Genomic DNA, 21843 nt, shown 5'->3' on the forward strand with positions numbered 1-21843 from the left:
TTAAAGTATTTAAAGAAATATATCTAAACATGCTGAAAGACCTTAGAAGGAGTCTGTATCTTTACAGAATATTTTGTCTCTAACTGTGATAACCAGATAATCCCTCACTTTTAATTTGTATTACTTATAGGCAGATAGAAGTTCATGTGTATTTGGATAACAGTGTTTCTGGGTGGCAGTTTTCAATTTTAAGGTAATAAATTGTAAAGGGAAGAAAAAATTGAAAAAGGTGGTAAGTTCAAGTGTTTGCTTTAAAATCAGTATTTCAATGTCTTTAAAATTAATTTAACTGACATAGTAAAATAGTATCTTATCTCTGATTAAAATAGTTTTCTAAGCCAAGTGTCAGAGGCTCACACATTTAATCCTAGCTATTAAGAAACTTGAAATGTGAGTATCTCAGCTTGGAGCCAGCCCAGGCAAACAAAACTATGAGACTCTTATTTGCAATTAATCATCAAAAAGCTGGAAATGAAAATGTAGCTCAGGTGATAGAGCACTAGTCATAATCAAAAACATCAACTGCAAGTATAAGGCTTTAAATTCAAGATCAGGACTACCAAAAGATTATAGATAGTTTCCTGAACTACCATAGTGGTACTGAGTCATAAATTAGATGTCCAAAAGAATAAAGAACATTCACATTATGGAATAGTAGAAATAACAGTAGGTCTTTTAGGACCTTAAGGGTCTTGTTAAAGTTTGGAGCCTCTTCATATGTATCCGCCCAACATTACATCTTGTTATCATAGAATCAGATGCCAAACATGCTTAACATGTATATATGAGTTTATATTTAACTATAAGGAAGTTCTACTTATAGGACTTCTAGGACATTTCCTGAGAAGTCAGAAACATATCCATAGTGTTTTCAATGATGAAATCATTTTAAGTGTTCATAAACAGTGATAAAGTCTCTTACACAAATTATTGTACTGGCTGGGCTCTGGTGACTCATGTCTACAACCCTAGCTACTCAGGAGGCTGAGATCTGAGGATCACAGTTCAAAGCCAGCCTAGACAGAAAAGTGTCTGAGATTCTTATCTCCAAGTAGCCAGCAAAAAAAATCTGGAAGTGGAGTTGTGGCTCATTTCCATGGTAGAACTCCAGCATTGAGTGAAAAATCTAAGGAACATTTCCCAGGACCGAGTTCATGCCTCAGTACCAGCACATACATACAAACACACATGAGCAACCCCCCCCCCCAAAAAAAAGCTGTCCTGATAAATGCACACTATAAGGTATGAACATGGCCAAACCTTAAATCTCTGAGAATACTATATACTTCAGTTGTTCCCCATCAGATAGTAAAAAGGATGTTTCATTGCTTTTTAAATTTTATTTATTTTTTATTGGTTGTGGGTTTGAACTTAGGGCCTGGATGCTGTTCCTGAGCTTTTTCTGCACAAGGCTAGCACTCTATCACTTTGAGGCTCAGTGCCATTTCCTGTTTCCTGGTGGTTACTGTAGATGTTTCCTGGGGACTTTTCAGCCTAGTCTGGCTTTGAATGATGATCCTCAGATCTCAGCCTCCTGAGTAGCTAAGATTACAGGTGTGAGCCACTGGTGCCTGGCTTCATTGCTCATTTTAATAGAATTTTCTCAATGCGCTTTTTTTGCTATTTGGAGTTTATTTTGTGTAAATTTCTTGCTTATATATTTAGTTGTACTGTTTTTAAAAAGACAATATATATACTGGATGCCGATGGCTCGTGCCACTGTAATCCTAGCAACTCTGGAGGCTGAGATTTACGGATAATGGTTCAAAGCCAGCTTGGGCAGGGCAGTCCCTAAAACCCCTAACTAATTAACTGGTAGAGCTGTGGATTAAGTGAGAGAGAACTAGCCTTAAGCAAAAAATTCTTAGGGACAGTGCCTAGGTTCAAGCCCCAGGACCAGCACACACATAAAAGACAACTTACATAACTGTTTGGGGATCATTTAGTTCTCTGATTTTCACCCCACCAGCATGCACATGTTGCTCCCCACTCTCTCCTTGTTAAAAAAAGCCATTAATATTTTTAAATAGTTGTACAAAGTGTTTTTAACATATTAATTTATGAGTACATTGTCTCCTAATCATTCTCTTCTCATCTCTCCCAAACCCACCTCAGATTACCTGGTTCCATTTTCACATATGTACATTGAACCTGATGACATATTTACCCATCTTACAATGAGCCTATTCACACACATGACAGTTTATTTTATTTTATTTTTTACACCAGAAAAGGGACTTGAGACTTTGTCCTGGGCTAGATATCCAGAATCAAGAGCAGCCTTAACCACCAAACCTCCAAGCCTCCAATAGGCAGTCCTGATCGACCCCTCCCTGCTTTATTAGTTGGTCTGCAAACCACCAAACCTCTGACCTCCAAAGGGGAAGGCTTTTCCCTTTCTGCCCTTCCACCTCCTCTGCAGGCCTCTCCACTCTCCTCAGTCCTCCTCTGCTCTCATCTGGGAGGCACCTCTCCACTGGCCTCTTTAGAGGAAGGTCCTAAGTGGCCTCCCAATAGGCCTGTCCTCCACAGCCCTGCCCTGCTCTGGCAAGCTTTCCCCCCCTGCCGTCCCTCCCTCCACTCCTACTACTCTCCGTACTCAAGGTTTCCCCCTAACCTTCCTCTAACCTCTCCTCTCCTCAGGAGTCCAGGTGTCCTCTGGATTCCTCTCCTCCCTCTAGACTGTCCCAAATGTTTTCGGCTAACCTCTCCTTCACCTCTCCTCAGGATTGTGGGCTTTCTCCTACTCCCCCCTGTACCCAGAAAGGCTGCGCCCTTCCCCCACCAATGGTTTCAAACCGCCACTCAAGCTTAAGCTATTGCTTATGGGGGGGGGGGCTATGAGGTCATTACAGCCCCATTAACTGACAAGAAAATAAGGAAAGAAAGGAAGTGAGGAGGAGGAGTAAATAGCAGGAGTCTCATCTCTCTGGGTATGAATTTGGGGTGTCCTCAAATACAGCTAATCTTTAATATACTTTTTTTTTCAGAAAGTGTGCAAAAGTTACTAAGAGTTAACCATCTAGAAAAGTCCCAACATGTTAAGAGAGTTCAGTTCAAGCGGGGCCTGTAAGTTAAGAAGACCACGAAGACACTTTTCCCAGCAGTTATCTCCTGAGTTGTCACTCATCTTAACATGGCCCCGCGGCTCCTGTTTATCTTGGAAATTAAGGTGCACTGAAATATGGTTCCCAGACTCTTTTCTTTTGGGAGGAGGGAGTCACTTTGCAGAAATACCCGCAGATGATCCCCCACGCCCACTGTCAACCACACCATCGTTAAGCCCGGGATCTGCGGGAGTCCCAGTCCCAGTGCGGGAACCCCCACGGGCTTCACCTGGGCCAGGATTCTAGCTGAGATGCTCGGTCCTCCCCTGAACCACCCCCCTCTTCCCGTCCTCCCCCATGTTTTCCACCACCTGGTGGTCTGAGTGCCCGTAAGTCGAGCTCGGGGTCATGGACCGAAGAGTCGCATCTGGGTACTGGTGGTGGAGGGGGGGGGTGTCGATCGCTTTGAGGCCTACGGGAAGCCTCGGGCTTGGTAATCATGGCTGCAGGCGGCAAGGCCTCAGGTCAGGTTGACGCCAGGCCTGAACACGTGAGGCCCGCCCCCAACCGGAAGTGGGGGGAGCGGAAACGGAAAGGCGGGAGCAGCGGAGGCCGCACGTGAAGCCCGCGAGGCGCGGGGCAGCCACGCGCCGCCGCCGCCAACGGAAAGTAGTGCTTCCGGGGTCACCTGGTGGGTGGGGTGGGGGTCGGGGAACGCGCCGGCCGGGAGCCATGAGTTCCTTCCGCCAGCGCGCCGCCGCATTCCGCTCTCATTTACTCCTCGCTCGACTCCGCTTGGTGTTGAAGGAAGCATTGAGACTCTGAGACCGCGCTGCCGGCCGACCCCCACCAGCTCGGGGCACCGGCAGCGGCTTCCGCTCCCCAAGCCAGAGGTGCCGCGCCGACCCAGGGAAGCCCAGGCCCAGGTCGCGCGGGCCGCGGGAGGGGGAGGCGACGTCGGAGGACGTCAGGTGGGAGGAAAATCCCCCCTCACATTGTTTATTGTTATTTATATATTATTTGAGAAGTCCAGAGGAGACAAGTTTATAAAAAGAATGATTTGAAGTTGCCTGGAGCTGGGAGTAGGAATGAGAATTAATTACACATGGGCAGGAGGAATATTGTTGGGCAGATTAAATATTCTAAAATGAATTTATTTTTATTATTTATTGTTTGTGTGATTGTAATAGAGGGACCATTAGTGTGGGGGAGAATGGTCATGACCTGATTAAACACAGAGAAGCTTCTAGGCATGTGCACTACCTGTTTACTAGTCCTTTGGATAAGAATTTCTTTTCCAAATGAGGCCATGCATTAACTTTCCCAGAGCTGGCTACTGTTTTCCTTTGACCTCTGCCTTTGGTGTAGGTGTGATTATAGTTATAAGCCATCATACAAGATAGATAGGTAAATAGATAGTTAGATAGATAGAAAGATAGATAGATAGAGGCATTTAGATATAGATATGTATTTGTTTCATACTTTGGGGTAAATATTCTTATTCCTGCTTACATGGCTGGATTGTATTTCTACCTTTCATGGTGTTATTATAAATGGTTGTTGATGTCATTGAATGTATTTCAAATATCTACTGATTAGATCATATAAGTTTCTACTTTGTCTGAAATCCTGAATTGTGGTGTTAGATATTATATCACTCTTACATTCTTCATTAATGCTACCTGGTCATTTTGTTGCAGCAAACCTTGGCCCAAATGAAATGTAGGAAACGTAAAACATATATATATATATATATATATATATATATATATATATATATATATATATATATATATATATATATATATATATATATATATATATATATATATGCGCTTTATTTTGTGCTCATTTTGAAACAGAACTCTAGATTCAGAACAGTGATGTTATCACTCAATTAATTCTTTTTTATTTTAGGTTTTTATGGCACTTGGGTTTGTACTCAAGCTCTGTGTTTATGAGATTAATGTTCTACCATTGGATCCATGCCTCCAGCCAGATTTTGCTGATTATTTTGGAGTAGAAGGTTAGTAAGCTTGTAGCCTGAGCTGGCCTTGAGACCTGACCCTCTAGATCTCAGCCTCCTGATTAGTCAGGATTACAGGTGGGAGCTCCTGGCACTGGCAGTTCCTTTTCCTTTTCCTCTTTTCTTTTCTCATCTTCTCTTTTCTATCTTGTTACACAGACACTCTATCTCTTGAGCCATTCTGGTTTTCATTTCTTATATGTAAATTTTACATTTTTTCCCCTGAATCCTTTTATGATTCTTTTGTTTATATCTGAAGTTCCAACATTTAATCAGTGTTTGTCTAGCTCTTTTTTCAATAATTTTTGTTGAATAATTTGGATTGCTTTCTTCTTTTTGTATTTGTGTCCTTCATTTGCTCTTTTCCCATCTTCTGAAACTTTGATTAATTGGAATTCAACTCCTGAGTTAAAGGTCTATGACTTCTGATACAACATCTCTCTTCTTATCATCCAGAGAAAACATCATCTGTTTTAATGATCACTGCCCTACTTATTTATTTTTGTCCTGTATTGGAGCTTGAATTCATGGTCCTCCCTCCAGTACTGGCTTTTTTGCTGATTAGTCAGAAATATGAGTCTCCTGGATTTTATTTGAGTTGAACTGTGATCCTCAGATCTCAGCCTCTGGAGTGGCTAGGATTACAGGTATGAGATACCAGAGTGGGGTTGTTCATCAGTTTTACTGACTTTTAAAAACAAATTTTGTATACACATTTCAATTCTTAATTCCTCTATAGTCTCTCGTTGTTCCTTTCTCTAGTACACTGGTTTTATTTAAGGTATGCAAATCTCTCTAAAAGATATTTCTGGACTGGGAAAGTGGCTTAGTGGTAGAGTGCTTGCCTAGCATTCATGAAGCTCTGGGTTCGATCCCTCTGTATCACATACATAGAAAAAGCGGGTAGTTGCATGTGGCTCAAATGGTAGTGTGCTAGCCTTGAGCAAAAGAAGCTTAGGGATAGTGTCCAGGGACTGAGTTCAAGTCCCAAAACTGGCCAAAAAAGAAAAAGAAAAAAAGATATTTCTGCCAATATTTAGGGCATAGGGTTAATTTTTCCACGTCCCTGTTGTCTAATAAGCAGAGATGCCTATGGGTTTGGTATACATGGGTGAAGGTATTCATTAACTGCATCGTTTGCATGACTTGTGCATAAAACAAATGTAAAACATGAATGGCAATGATCACCACTCTTACCAAAAACTTCTCTCAGGTTTTTAGTTATCAAAATAAAACTGGCTATTCTCCAATGATGCAATGCTCTAGTGACTTCTCACTTGAGTAGCTGTGTTACTTCTTTCCTTTTCCAGTTTATGTCAGGTGATTTCCAGTTGCCCAGTTCCCTCTCCTGTCATGTCAGCACACTGAGCATCTTCCTGCAGTGACCACAGTTCTGGAGTGTTAGATCATCAGCTTTAGTCGTGGGGGTAAAAGGGGATGCTGCGGGCCTCCTTCAAGTACTCATACAGGTGAGCAGTGCTTGCAGGTGAGGGAAGTCAGGTGATCCTGACATTATTAAATCGGGACTCCTTCCTATTTTTCATATTTACACTGACCATCACTGTCTGATAAGCAGCTGACTCTTAGCTTTGTTTTAATTTCCTATTGTTTGTGTTTGGGGCTGACGGGATGGTTTGATTCAATAGTCAACTAAGCATTTTTTAGGAGCATCTACAAATTGTTCTGATAATGACACCTTTTTATACTTAGTTCTATTGTGTGTATACCATGTGTGTTTAAAGAATTTTTTGTAGGTGACAGGTGTTTGGGTATTTGTGGTGCAGAGTATTTTAATCCATTCTCTTCATTATTTTTTTCCATGAATTATTACAACCTCAAACCAAAGGTCACATTCTGGAAAGCTCCCCAGATCACCCCAGACTTTTTTCTCTCTTTTTGGTTCCTATGTTGGCTCTCTACCACCTGAACAACACCTCCTTCAGCTCTGAATTTCCACAGTTATTTTTGGGGATGGAGCCTAGTGATCATTTCTGCCCAGGTTGCCGCAAACAGTGACCCACTAAATAGTCTAGCCTCCAGAGTGGCTAGGATTACAGACAGGAGCTGTCACCATATCTAGCTCTGAAATGTTCCTCCCTCCCATTTAACTAATTAAATCATCTATAAGCCTTACTGGTATTCATTAACTTATGTGTTTGTGTACGTGTTAAGTGCGTTGTTCATGAGAGAAGGGCCTATGCCAGTATTCTTTTTCATTTTCAACATATAATTATAGCAGATGCTGGTGGCGCATGCTTGTAATTCTAGCTGCACAGAAAGCGGAGAATTACATTTTGAAACCAGCTTGGGGAGGAAAGTCTACGAGACTATCAGAGTCTATGAGACTGTGATTTCCAAAAAGAAAAAAGCCAGAAGTGAGGCTGTGGCTCAAGTGGTAGAGTACTAGCATTGAGCAAAACAGCGCTGGTACAGTGAACAGGCCCTGAGTTCAAGCCCCAAGACTAGCACAAAAATAAATAAATTTAAAAAATATCTATTAAAAGTCACTCAATCCAATTTAGTATGATCACTATCAGTGTAAGATAAACAAATAAATTCTTAAAAATTTATAATGTACATCATAAGTGTTAGTAATCACTTGTCAAACTCTGAAAGTACACACTAGTGTCCCTCTTTGTGAATAAGAAACTGCTGCTCAGTGTAGTTAAGTAGATCATCCTAAACCACAATCTCATGAGTAGAAAAGTCAGGTTTTAATTATTTTATGCTTCTAAATTCAGAGACTTAACTGTATTTTTCTGAATAATTATAACACTAATGTTATTAAATTCTCAAATTTCCATCCCCAAACCAATCAACATAAGCTAATATTTATTTGCAATGACATAACTCTATGTACTGCAGTAGCTCATGCCTGTAATTCTAGCTAGTCATGAGGCTGAGATCTGAGGATCATGGTTCAAAGCCAGCCCAGCCAAAAAAGACTGTGAGACTGTTATCTCCAATTAACGACCAATAAGGCAGAAATCTAGCTGTCGCTCAAGTGGTAGAGTGCTAGCACCAAGTCCCTGCACACATTACACACACATATACATGAATTCATATATATGTCTACATGTAAACAGATTTGTCTGTATAGATAAATGAATGCATATATAACTGCAAGAAAAATTTCTGAAAATGTCAAATATAATCACTACTATTACTAATTATGGAAGGGCCAACATTTGTAAGACACTATGTGTTTATGATAGTCTTTTGACTGAACCAGAAAGATAGGTGTTGCTGAAACTACTTTGCTGAAACTACTTTTCTGCCTACAGTCTCTAGCTATAAGGTATGCAGCCAGTATTTGTGTCAAATTCTGCCTCATTCCATATCTCACCCTCTTTAACTGTATCTTTTATGGCTTGGGGGGTAGCTAGGAAGTGCTGTGGATCTCTATTATGTCTGGAGTAGCTGCCAGGGAACTTAAACCCACCTGTGTTATTCACTTTCTCTAGGGTGGGGGCTGTTTCCTCTTTCACAGAGAAGAAAATCTAGCTGCAGAAAACCTAATGCCCTCCACAGCCAGGAAGTAGAGGATCAGAGGCTTGAAACCACTTTGTTTAACTGCGAATTTCATGTTGTTTCCTTTCCCAAGAGCCATCAGTGTAGGTAATAGATATATTTTATCATGCTGCAACAGCTGAGAACGATAGTCGAGCGCAGTGAATGTGCTCAGGCCATCTGGACTCTGCACACCACATACAGAGGCAGTTCCATTATTTACATCTGTGTCTGAACTGGGCGCTACCTGCTCAAATCTGTAATCCTAGTATTCAGGAGCCTGAAAGCTGGAGGACTGCAGTTCCACATCAGTCCATATAGAAAAGTTCATGAGACTCCATCTCCAATTAATCAACAACAAAAAAAGCTGGACTAGAGAGGTTTAAATAGTAAAACACCAGCCATGAGTGAAAGGGTTCACACCCTGATACTAGCTAAATAAATAAATGAATTGAATTAAAGGAAAATAAAAAATAAGATAATATAAATTAATTAGTTGTTCCTGATTTCCATATTTTGACTTTCCTTTGAAGCTGCCAGATGTGTCTCATTTATGGCACCTGCTGTTTTCCCTCCTAATGTCATTCTACAAACTTAAAGACAAAAAATAAAACCTAGTTTAAGAGCTAAGGAAAAAATTAGGTGTATATTGATATCTCTTATGAATTGTTACTATGAATTTGTTTGAACATAGTTTTGAAATTTCATGTACAGTTTTGCTCACCTCCTATTTCTTTTCTCCCTTTCCTCCCTCCCGCCCTTTCTCCCTCTCCCCTCCCTCCCTCCCTCCTTCCCTTCCCTTCCCTTCCCTTCCCCTCCCCTCCCCTCCCCTCCCCTCCCCTCCCCTCCCCTCCCCTCCCCTCCCCTCCCCTCCCCTCCCCTTCTCTTTCCTTCCCTTCCTATCCCTTCCCTTCTTTTTTTAATTTCCTTGTCCTGAGACTTGGATTGAGCACTGTCTCTGAGCTTTTGTCTTCTACCATGGTGGGTCACACCCCCACTTCCTACTTTTAGGTGGTTAATTGAAGAGTCTCAAGAATTTTCTTCTGGGAGGGTGGGGGTGAGAATGGGTGTAGACACAGGGGGAGTGGCTGGCTTTGAGCCAAATCCTTAGATCTCAGCTTTCTGAATAGCTAGGATTATAGGCTTGAGCCACAGGCTCACTTGCTTTTATATTTTTATTTTGTTTCATCTTCTTTAAAAAAAAATCATTGTAATAGTGATGTACAGAGAGGTACAATTACGTAATTAAGGAAATGAGTACATTTCTTTTTGAAAAGTGTTACCCCCTCCCTCATTCTCCCACTCCCCAACACTGCGCTCCCCATCCCAGGTTGTAAAGTTCATTTCCAACATGGTGTCTAGTGAATATCACTGTTGCATTAGTTCAGCCTTATAATATTTCCTTGTCAACCACAATAGCATAAGTACACACACACATACACACACAGATACACACACCATTCATGTATATTATAATTTATCTCCAATACTAAAAGAGCTCAGATAAAGGAGGAATAAGGAACTGACAATCAAGCACTTAAAAAAAAAGTACTCTGTTATTCTCTTTAACATGACCAAGATAAAATCTGGTTTCAGTTTCTTTGGACCAGAAAGACATTTCATTGAATTTCCTCAAGGGCAAAAAAAAAAAAGTGCATAAAGAAAGTTTGACAAGATATTTAAAATAAAGTAGCACATACATATAGTCAATATGCAAAACAATTCACTAGGGATTTCATTTGAGTCTTCCCTCTTTATTTTCCATCCAAGAACCACAAAACCTCCTTATTTCTCATTACGTAGTCATAATATAATAGACACAGTGAACACAAACAACTCACTTTCACTGCGCGTTCCACTGGGACAGCAGAGTCTGACTGGCCCCACATGAGTAACTAAAGTCTTACCACCACATCTTAGAAGCACTAGGTTATTATTGGCTCACTCTTTTATTCTTGAATGAATTTGAAATTAAACACATCAATTGCAGATTCATTCAAAGTGATATTTATGAAGCTTAAGTATTTTTGAAATACATCATTTCATTTAGCTAGTTTTCCTTAAAGATCCCAAATACCATAATGAATACAGGCAAAACATTCATGGAAACAAATTACCTTATGTACAATTCAACCTGATTCTTCTCCATAAAAAATGATGAATTTATAATATGAAGCTTAAAATATAGATTAATATTCAATGTAATGCTCAGTTTGCTAATTAGGCATGGCAGTACATCATTTAAACTTTACAATTGCAAACAAAGTCACAGTGGTAATATGATCAGTCTCAAATATTCAAATTGAGGGATTTATAAGCTTTGAGAAAGTTACGTTTTACATCAAATGAATACACAAAGGATAGTTTAAATGAAGACTCTACTCTGATCCTGAGTTCCCAAGTACAAAGAGCCTTTGTGATTGGATAAGAGTTAAAGGTAATAATCACTAAGAATTAAAAGTGACCTTTCACTCCCTTAGGAAGTAATTGAAAAAGAAAAGGGCAAAATGTATCAATCTAACAACGCTCCTACTCATTCTATAGAAAATATCTACATTTGGAGCTCTTGATTTGAATATGATCCATTCTCTATACAAAGTCAATATATTCCCCACATGCAATAAAGTTTTAAATCGCCTGCCTGTGCATCTAATAAGTGGTGAGAAAGGTTTATTGTTCCTGAGAGCAAATGGAGTCATCATCAAAACTCAAAGAACTAAGACAAATAAGCTCATAATTATGTGCATATATTAAAATCTCACTATCCTCAAGCACTCAAATTACCTAGACTTCACATACTAATGTGAAATCCTGTCACGTTCTGAGAGGTTCATTTTATTTTCATTTTCATGAAAATTTGAAGTGAGCTCTTCCTGGCATTAATTTCTTTGTGAAATAATAGCAATTAGCATTTGTTGCAACATTGACTATAAAAGTTCAAAATAAAATATAATCTATATAATATAGTAACAAATAATAGAAAGGAAAGCATGAATTCTAACCACTTTGTCCTCCTTTGGGAAAGCATCCAGGGAAGCATGAGAGAGGAAGAAGAAAAAGAAGAGAAAACAAAATGAGCCATACATTCATAAATACATTTCAATAAAACAAGCATATCTATTTTTCTTCAAAGCATTTTGATCAGTAAATGTGTTCGTTGGAATTCCATACAACCTACTATATGGTAGATATAAGATTTGAATATTGTAGTTTACAAAAAATTGGACTAATAAATCTACTTTTATAATAGTCCTCAAAAAAGGATTGATTTATTACCATATGTATCTTATTATTGTGTTGCAAACAAATATTTTATTAAAACATAAATGGTGTTAATCCACAATCAATATAATATTAAAGTCACAATTTAGAAATATATAAAAATGGGCAAGGTTTGTAACAGATCATTGAAGGGAAAATATGTGAAGTATTTTGGCCATAAATTATTCCAAAAGCAATATTTACTTGTGATATCATTATGCCTAAGACAGAAATTTCAAGTTGGGACCTTTTTTCTTTGTTTCTGTATATTTTTCCAAAGTTGGGCTGTTTCAGGGATGGGTGAACTTCAATTTCCTCCTCTTCAAAGAGAAGTGCTTCCTAGATCAATTGCCTTTAAACACCATCTGCCTATGAAAACCTGAGTTTGACCCTGATGATTCCAACACTTATCAGTTGCTGACTGTATTGCTAAGGCTGGCCTCTGATCTATAGTGGGAATTGAGAGAACCCAGGAACTCTGGACCCTCGCTCGGTAGCAGTGGAACTCAGCTGATTCACACCTTATGCTTCACTGCCAGCACCTTACCAGACTATGTGTGCCTTTACTTTTCAGGTTCCTAAGTGTTTAGATTATCACCTCAAGCTCTCACATCATTCCAAAGGATCTATTTAGAAACACTAAAAAAAAAAGGAGAATTAACACATATATCTGGTGTCATTTCTATGTGCCAGACAGGATCTTAATATCCAAGCTTGTTAGATGTGCTTTAGGATAACCTATGAGCATTAATCATAATAAATAACTTTTCTGAGAAAGGAAAAAGTAAAATTGAAAGAAGCATGGGACTTAAAAGACTAATGAATATTATAAAGACATGAATTTAAATTATTTTTATTTTGATAACGACTAAGGAATGTAATGAACTGTTGTTCAGAAAAGCTAATTATCTTCCAAAAGCAACAGAAATAATGACAGTCTTACTTTAAAATAGAAAACAAGTCTATTATACTCAGTGCCTCAATTCCATTGGAGGAGATTTTTTTAGAATATCCCACTTAAAACTTAAAATACCAAAGAGTAACATGTCTACTGGGTAGTTTATTTAAACTGTCATTTTCCAAATAATAAAAAGATGAAGAACATGCCAAAGTTTCATGTTGTTTTAAAACAAAACTGTACATTAAGTTTTATACCTGATTAGGTGATATAAGGAATCTTAAATAAACACTAGAAATCTTTTCATCTATGATCATCGTAACTGATTTATTTTTTTAATGTATAATTTTCTTTTACTCTACAAACAATGCCATTTCATATACATAATTTATTTTACAAAACATATATATATATATATACAAATATTCCTACAGTTTAATTTTCAAAATTAGTCTTGAGTTACAATGTATCACATTACATGGTGATAATTAAAAATTATTGTTCATTAATTTACAAATATATGGTTTTTTCTCTATATTTACTTTGCTTTGTTGTTTTAATTTGCATATTTTATTTTCTATCTTAACTCAAGATCTGAAATCCTCATTTTTTTTATCTTTTGGATACTCAGTGGCACACAATTTGTTACAATCTATGCATTTATATTTTGCCTATGGAGATGTATTCATGTGTGAGAATTCTTCTGGACTGTTTTCTGTTTCAGTGGTTTATTCATGTAACCTTGCACCAATAATACTTGTCATAAATATAAATAATTTTTATTTTATATTTATATTTGTACCAGTACATGCTAAAACTCTTTCAACTTTTTGTTTTTTTTGTTGTAGGTGGTGGTAGTCTTGGTGGTGGGGCTTGAATTCTGGGCCTGGACACTGTCCCTCAGCTCAAGGCTAGCGCTTTACCACTTTGAGCCACAGCACCACTTCTGGTTTGCTGGTGGTTTATTGGAGATAAGAGTCTCACGGACTTTTTTGCTTTGGCTGGCTCTGAACTGTGATCCTCAGCTCTCAGCCTCCTTAGTAGCTAGAATTACAGGCATGAGTCACCAGTGTCTAGCCTCAATTTTTTTTTTATTCATAACTTCCAATATTTCTGTGAAATTCTAGATTTGAATCTTTTCCATCAATAAATATTTGCATTTCTTTACAAAATTTAGATACTTAATAGATCTCCAATTATATAAAACATATGTATTAGCATATGTATATAATAAATATATTATATAATGGCCACTATCTTTCTATCTCTATTTTCTTAAGAAGATTCTTCAAAACATATGTTAAATGTAGCAAACCTGATCTGAGTTTATTTAATTATGTTTTTCTCTTAGTCTCTAATGAATTACATTAATTAATAACCTAAATTGTGGTACTAGGGAAAAGAATGGATGTAATCACTTTCTGATATATCTGTGAATCCATATTGCCAATATTTTTGTAGTTTTGAGTCAGTGTTCATGAGAGATTTTAGTCAGTAATTTGTGTGCCTTTCATTCCTCTCTTTTCCCCTCCTTTTCTTCCTCCTTCACTCTTCTTCCTTTATTCCAATTGCTTTTCAGATAACAGCTTTTGGATTTAACTGCCTTCATCAAACACATTTGTCTTTGTTTAAGAATTTGAGACTGTAAGCTGCTCTTAAATGTTTAACAGAAATCAATTCTTCAGTACATTTTAGTTAGAGATTTTCATTATGGGAAGTTTTAATAATGAATTAATTTTTTAATAAAGTTTAGCACAAGTAATTTTTAAAAATTTTTTCAGTCTTTGTAAGTTGTTTTCAATAAAAACTTTATGATGGTCCTAAAATACACTATCCAATATTAATAATTAGTATTATGTATTTACTTTCATTTGCTCTTTTTTTAATTTAATTTAATTTTATTTGTGAACATACTGTACAGAGGGGTTACAATTACATGGGCAGGATAATGCGTACATTTCTTACCAAGCATTGCACCCTCCTCCTTTGGTTTACCCTTCACATCCCTTCCCAGCCTCCCCCCTCCCCCCCAATCCCAATCCTTCTCCTTCCCCCCCCTTCCCCCCTCCCCCCCAATCCCAATCCTTCTCCTTCCCCCCCCTTCCCCCCTCCCCCCGCACCGACGTTGTAAAGCTCGTTTTGGACATGACAACTTGTACTTCTCATTGTCGTAACTGATTTATTATATGCAGATCCAACTAAAAGAAAACTCATCCAGAAGTAGAAATGGTTCTATTATACTAGTTGGAATATGGAATATGACAAACTATAACATCCAATGTCTTCTAAACTAAGTGTTCATTAGAATTGGTCCAGAAGCCAGCGGCTTACATCTGTAAACTTAGCTACTCAGAAGGCTAATATCTGAAGATCACAGTTTGAAGTCAACCTGGATAGGAAAGTTTATAAGACATCTTATCTCCAATAAACTACCAAAAAATTTAAAAAGCCATAGGTAGAGCTGTGACTCAATTGCTGGTACTCAGCAAAAGGAGTTCAGGAGCAGAGACCAGGTCCTGAGATCAAATTTCAGGGCTGGCAACAGAAATAACACACAAACAAAAAACTATTGGCTAGCATTTTAAAGTGTCAAAATTTTGTGCTGGCCCAACAAGAGAATAGAGTTTAAGTCAAATAAAGGCAGTATATATCTATATATCTAATACATAGAACTGCACATCTCAAAAAATAAAAGTAAAAGGTGTGTTTTTGTTTTTGTTTTATCAGTCATGAGACTTGAACTCTGGGCCTGGTGATTACAGGTGTGATCCACCGGCACCTGGCGTAAAAGGTGTATTTTTTTTGTTTCTTAAATAGCTAAAAAAAACTCCCGTAAGATGAATGTGGCACTATATTACTTTAATGTGTCAGCGATTTTAATTTTGAAATCATCATGGACTTTAACTGTTGCTTAATATATTATTTTGTGTTAAGTTTAATGACATACATAGTACCTTACATTTCACATTAATTCATTCTGGAAACTACTGTTGCATGAACTAAAAGTGGTTAACAAGAATTGATCTTATCAACTTAACCAACTAAAAGTGTAACGTTACAAGAACTGATTTTTTAAAATAACTTTCTAATTGTTTCTAATATATAATGATACTAAATTTACATTTCATATTCTTCAGAAACATATTTATAGCTGGGCACTGGTGGTTCACACCAGTAATCCTAGCTACTCCTGAGGCTGCTATCTGAGGATCAAGATTCAAAGCCAGCCTGGGCAAAAGAGTCAGTGAAACATCATTCTAGAGGCTCATGCGGTGGTGTATCAATCGTGAAATGAGGGGAAAAGGCTGACAGTGTACAGATCTGAGCTCAATCCCTGGTATTAGGACAACAAGCAAACAAATAACAACATCAAGGTAATCTGATGTTGATGGAACAAGGGTCATTTATTATGCTGCACCTGTGTGGCAAGTTATCTTTTTGGTGTGTCAGTCCTGGAGCTTGAACTCAGGGGCTGAGCTCTGTCCCTGGGCTCTTTTGCTGAAAACTAGCTCTCTATCACTTTGAGCCACAGAACCACTTCTGGTTTTCTGGTGGAGACAAGAGACTCACGGGGACTTTTCAGCGCGGGCTGGCTTTGAACCGCGATCCTCAGATCGCAGCCTCCTGAGTAGCTGGGATGCCAGGCGTGAGCCACCAGCGCCCGGCTGGCAAAGAACTTTGTAAGAACTACATTCATGCTCCGTGCATCACCTTCATAATCACAAAGAAGAACCCTAGTCATCCTTATTCCACCTTCCGAGCACACGAGCGCACGGAGGGCGGGTGTGAATGCGTGCATCGCGTGGGGCACCTGCTCCCGTGCACACTCACGCTGTTGGACCGCAGGGACACGCGGCCTCCGCAGCGCGCACAGAACTTGGTCCGGCAGTAAGAGCAGAGGTGTCCACACCCGTCGGCGAACTTGGTTTTGTGGCAGATGCCACACGTGGGCGCGTCATCCTTGTGCTCGCCCTGGTAACGCCTGGCTTCTTCTCCTATTTTTCTCACTTGTTCTTTATAACTTTCAAACTGTTGGTGCAATCTCCTGGGTAGAGAGAGAAAAACAAAGAGGTAGGAAACTAAATAAATCATGGCAGGAAAAAGACATGAGCAACTTTTTTTTTTTAATTTTTAGAATTTTATTATTAAATGGTGGTGCAAAGAGGTTACCATTCCCGGAGTGAGGTTATGAATACAAAGCCCCTGTCAATGCCACCGTTTCCACCTTTCTCTGCATTTCCCTCTCCCATCCTTACCCTCAGAGGAAAGCAGATCCATTTTTATACAATGAACATTGAGTCTAATAACGACTGCATTTGCTCATCTTCCCTCCATTGTGTATCCCCCCCCCAGAAAAAACAACAACCTTCCTGGTATTCATTTTGATAAACAGTGCCATTACCTGTTCAGAGGTGTTACACCTCTGGATTCCTCCCCTGAAAATAGCAACTTTTTTAGAGACAAAAATGCAAGAAGAGGTATTTGAGTGAAAAAGAAAACATAAGAAGCTCTTTTCCTAACTAACCTACAAAAGTAAGAACTGTAATTAATGGGGCTGGGAAGGTGGCTCAGTGGTAGAGTGCTTGCCTTGCATGCATGAGGCCCTGGGTTCTATTCCTCAGTACCACAGAAAGCCGGAAGTGGTGCTGTGGCTCAAGTGGTAGAGCGCTAGCCTTGAGCTTGAAGAGCTGAGGGACAGCATCTAGGGCCAGAGTTCAGGCCCCACGGCCAACAAAAACAAAAAACAAAACAACAAAAAAGAGAAAGAAATAAATGTAATTAGCATGTTTTCCACTAACTGCTCACCACTAAGTGTGGATGGTATGTGCACAGGAACTTTCCTGTGTTAGCAGTGGAATTCTTGTGCCTCTTGCTGGCTTTCTCATTTCTTTCAGTCAGATGCTTTGAAAGTATTTTAACTATAAATTCATCACATTAAGTTAGACCTTTGTGTTCACTAAAACGGAACAATGTGTTTAGCCTTACACTGTGTGGTTCCCTCTGGTAGTTTCTATCTGATTAATTTTTAAATGTTGATACCAAATAAAATTCAAAAAAGTTAACTCCATAACCTCTCTTTGGAACATGATGTATACTTCGAAAAATACTGATTCAAACTACATTGCTAGCTAACTGTCTTCTTTTGGATGAGGGACTACCAAAGTTATTGATACAAGTTGTTTCCCAGAACAATATTCTTATTTTATAAGGTTCAAATTTTGCCCTCTCTGCTGTTCTCAATAAAACACTAGAGCACCTAAAGAATTCTTCGGGGGAAGGATGGCTTCCTTTGGCACATGAGAGCTGGGAACTTTGTCCTAAACTAAGCCTGGCTCTTTGTCCAGGAAATCCCATAAGAAATGTCTGATCAAATTCACCTGTGCATCAGAGCTAGTTGGCTGGGTTGGAGTATCTGCTAAACACAGGATACACAGATGCCACCATTAATCCAGTCAGGTAGCTTGATGCAACTACATCTGAGGTTACTGTAGGCAACTGGATTCCTTAGACACAGAATCAAGTAAGCCTTGAGATTTCATTGTAATTTTACTTGTAACATCTAACAGCTCTTGAGAAGGATTCTATTCATTACTTTCTGCTTTGCCAATTGAATCTTTTCTTATTTAATTCTCTTAAGTAAAGCAAACACATGTATTACCACAAAACATAAAATTAATATCTGAAACTAGTCTCAATTTAAAGGCCAGCTAATTTCATTTCATAGAATAATATATGTAAGCAACATTTTGTTTAATGAATTCAAGAACATGTTTGATACATTAAATATTTAACTGGGCACCAGTGGCTGAAGCCTGTAATCCTAGCTACTCAGGAGGCTGACAGCTGAGCTGAGCAGAAAAGACTGTGTGATTCTTGTTTCCAATTAATCTGAAAAGACAAAAGGGGAGCTGTGGCTCAAGTGGTAGAATGATAGTTTTGAGCAAAAAACTAAGGGCCAGCACAAAGGCCTTGAGTTCAAGTCCCAGTACTTAGCACACAAAACAAATGTGATCATATAAAACAGCACTGAAAACCTTATAGATTATATTAAGTGAAATAATTACTGAAGAATTAGAGCAAAGTAATATTTCCTGTAAGGAAACAGAAATAAGCTCTAAGAATACAAAGACTGCAGGAATGAGTCCTTAGTGTGAGAATACCACATTAAATCTATTTCACTAAAGATAAATAAGCACAAAGCTGGGGTTAGGGAAGCACATCCCTATATTATTTCTATATTATAGAACATGATTTAGGGTGAGCATTGCTATACGTCAGTGCAAGGTCAAATTGTAAACATTGTAGGCCATATTGAATATATAGGTAGTCTTTGTTACAACTACTAAAGTCCACTGCCCAGTCGGAAAGTAGCCATAAATTCTATGTAAATGAATGTGTGTAGATATAGATAGTAGGATCCAGGCATTGTGAATCACTTCTATAATCTCCACTACTTTAGAGACAAAAATAGTAGCTCTGTCAGAAACCAATACCAGCAAATAAATACTCCATTCTCTCTGAAAAGCAAACTGAAATCAAGACTAAGGATGTGGCTCAAGTGGTAATGCACTTGAAAGTCCGAGCTCAATCTCCAGTACTGCCAAAAAGAAATAGAAAGACAGACAGACAGATGACAGACAAACATATAAGATAGTAGACCAGATTTGTTCATGGATAAGTTGGATTAGTTTGTCATCCCCTGGCTTAGTATCTGATTTATGTTAACATACAACAGTTTGAAAACCAAAGCCTCTTTGAATTTTTAAATTCAGATAGAAAAGAAGTCCAATGCAGGAAACATCTATTTCAAGCCAGATGTCAAGATCTCACTCCAGTGTCCTAGCTACTCAGGAGGTTGAGTTCTGAGGATCACTGTTCAAAGCCAGCTCTGGTAGGAGGTCTGTGAGACTCTTATTAATGAGCAAGAAAGACTCTTATTAATGGGCAAAAAAGCCGAAGCGGAGCTGTGGCTCAAGTGTTAGTGCTCTAGCCTTGAGCTAAAAAAGTGCAGGGATATCACCCAGGCCGAGTTCAAACTGCAGGATCAGCAAACACACACACACACACACACACACACACACACACACACACACACACACACACACAGCACATTTATCTCAGGAAATCTTTATTTTTGGATGTCTTTGGTTTTTTTCCCATACTAAGTACACACTCCACAACTTATCAACACCCCTATCCATCTCAAAAACCTTTGCACCAAATATATTTTCAATGAACTCTGCATTAATATGAAGCCTTATTCCAACTACCACTACAATGTCCATATATGACACCTGTCTTTTAAACAGGAAATTTTAGAAATGCACAATTCAGTAAGTAGTTAAGCTGTATAAACTTACTAGTATAAAGTTCATATTTGCTGAATAGAATATATAAATCTCATGTATGTACATATATATCTTAGTCTTTTGAGAAAAGACAATTTATTTGTAAGATAGTACATCTTTTACTACTTAGTCTTTTGAGAAAGACAATTTATTTGTAAGATAGTACATCTTTTACTGGTATCAACTAGTTGTATAACAGGATTTCATATCAACGAGTTCATGGATGTATGTAATGCTTCTTGATCATGATTGCCTCTCTATTATTTTCCCCTTTCCCAAACCTGCTTGTAAAGCAAGCAATTTATATATGTTTATATCGAAGACAAAACATCCTGAAAAAAATCCTATCTCCATCAAACATCAAAAATTCTTGGCAAAATACTTTTAAAATAACTTTTATTCATGTTTAAGCTGGAGAGGAAGTAGGCAAGATCTTTTTTTTAATTTAAAAAAGCCAAGTGGAATAATTAGAAACTATGCCATACACGGATAAATCACATTAAAATGTGTGTGTGTGTGTGCATCATTGGCTCCTGGGTGCATTAAAAAATTTAAACATCTAGCTGAGATTTAGAAACAGTGTAGTCAAATATAGATACAGAAAGTTTGAAATAAAATAACAGAAATTATTCCTGAGATAACTGAGTGAAAATAAACAAGGACATAAAGCCCCTGGTACAACATTTAAGAACAGAAGCATTATTAATAATAAAGAGCATAACTTAGTATTTAAAAGTTTTACTTTTTTCATATATGTTGTATGTGTGAAGTATTTCATATTAAAAGAGAAAAATCCACTTTTATCTCAAGTATCATTGAATAGAAAGTGAACTATATTTAGAATTGAAAAAGATGAATGAATTTAACAGTGGTACAATGTAAATAGAATCAATCACCTATGTAATTAATTTTACAAATAGATGCATATATTTAATGATATGCTAACGTAGTGAAGTAATGTATCATTTCCATTTTGTTGATTTTAGTCTGAGGCTTGCTTTTACTTTCTACTTGAGCACCATTGTAAAACTCACATCCTTTAGCTCTTATCCTGAGCTCACAAAAAGATGACAATAAATATGTTCAACTCACAAGTTAAAGGGTTTTTTAAAATCATGAAACTGTTCGTTGATTGCAGCTGATTTTATTAAAGAGTTTTTTTAAATAATGAAACTTGTTAATTGCTAGACAGGGTCAACTTTTGATTGCAGCTGATTCATAGTATGTGAATAAAATCTGCCAATGGAAAAGCAAAAGAGACACCAGTACACTCATGTCACAAAACTTCTACATATTCTTTGTGCTCAAGGATCCTTCCATTCATTTCCCAGTGTGTCCCAAACTCTCAGATTGACTTCATGCTACTGTGTCATTTTGGAGACTTTGTAGCCTCAGGGTCAATTTTGTTAAGACTTGAATCTGAGACTGTGGGGTCTTCTGGAGCACCAGAGGAAGGCAGCAACACTTCCTTCTCCAGGAGAAGATAGTTGGGTTGGGATAAAGAGGTCATAGGGGAGTTCTATGTGAAGTCTTTTGAGGAACCTCCATACTGCTTTCCAAAGTGGTTGGACAAGTTTACATTCCATCAGAAAGAATGACATTGCCCCATTTGTTAGGAAATGGAAAAACTTGGAAAAAATTATATTAAGTGAAGTAAGCCAGGCCCAAAGAAACATAGGTCCCATGGTTTCCCTTATTTGTAATATCTAGTATATGTATGAGTCAAGCGGAAAAGGTCAGATAATGTGATGT

General features: G+C 38.0%; 1 protein-coding gene across 1 annotated transcript in view; it reads right to left on the bottom strand.

Moving 5' to 3' along the window:
- The window catches only part of LOC138820461 (regulating synaptic membrane exocytosis protein 1-like), a 294074-nt gene that overhangs the window by 140084 nt on the left and 132147 nt on the right, over positions 1–21843 (bottom strand). Inside the window, exons 3-4 of the mRNA XM_070012142.1 lie at positions 16574–16787; positions 11586–11597 (exon numbers count right to left, since the gene is read on the bottom strand). Of these exons, the coding sequence (XP_069868243.1) occupies positions 11586–11597; positions 16574–16787 (226 nt within the window). The remainder of the gene's footprint in view (positions 1–11585; positions 11598–16573; positions 16788–21843) is intronic.

This window comes from Dipodomys merriami, unplaced genomic scaffold (genome assembly GCF_024711535.1).
Source record: "Dipodomys merriami isolate MVZ:Mamm:240054 unplaced genomic scaffold, mDipMer1.0.p SCAF_89, whole genome shotgun sequence".
Taxonomy (NCBI): Eukaryota; Metazoa; Chordata; class Mammalia; order Rodentia; family Heteromyidae; genus Dipodomys; species Dipodomys merriami.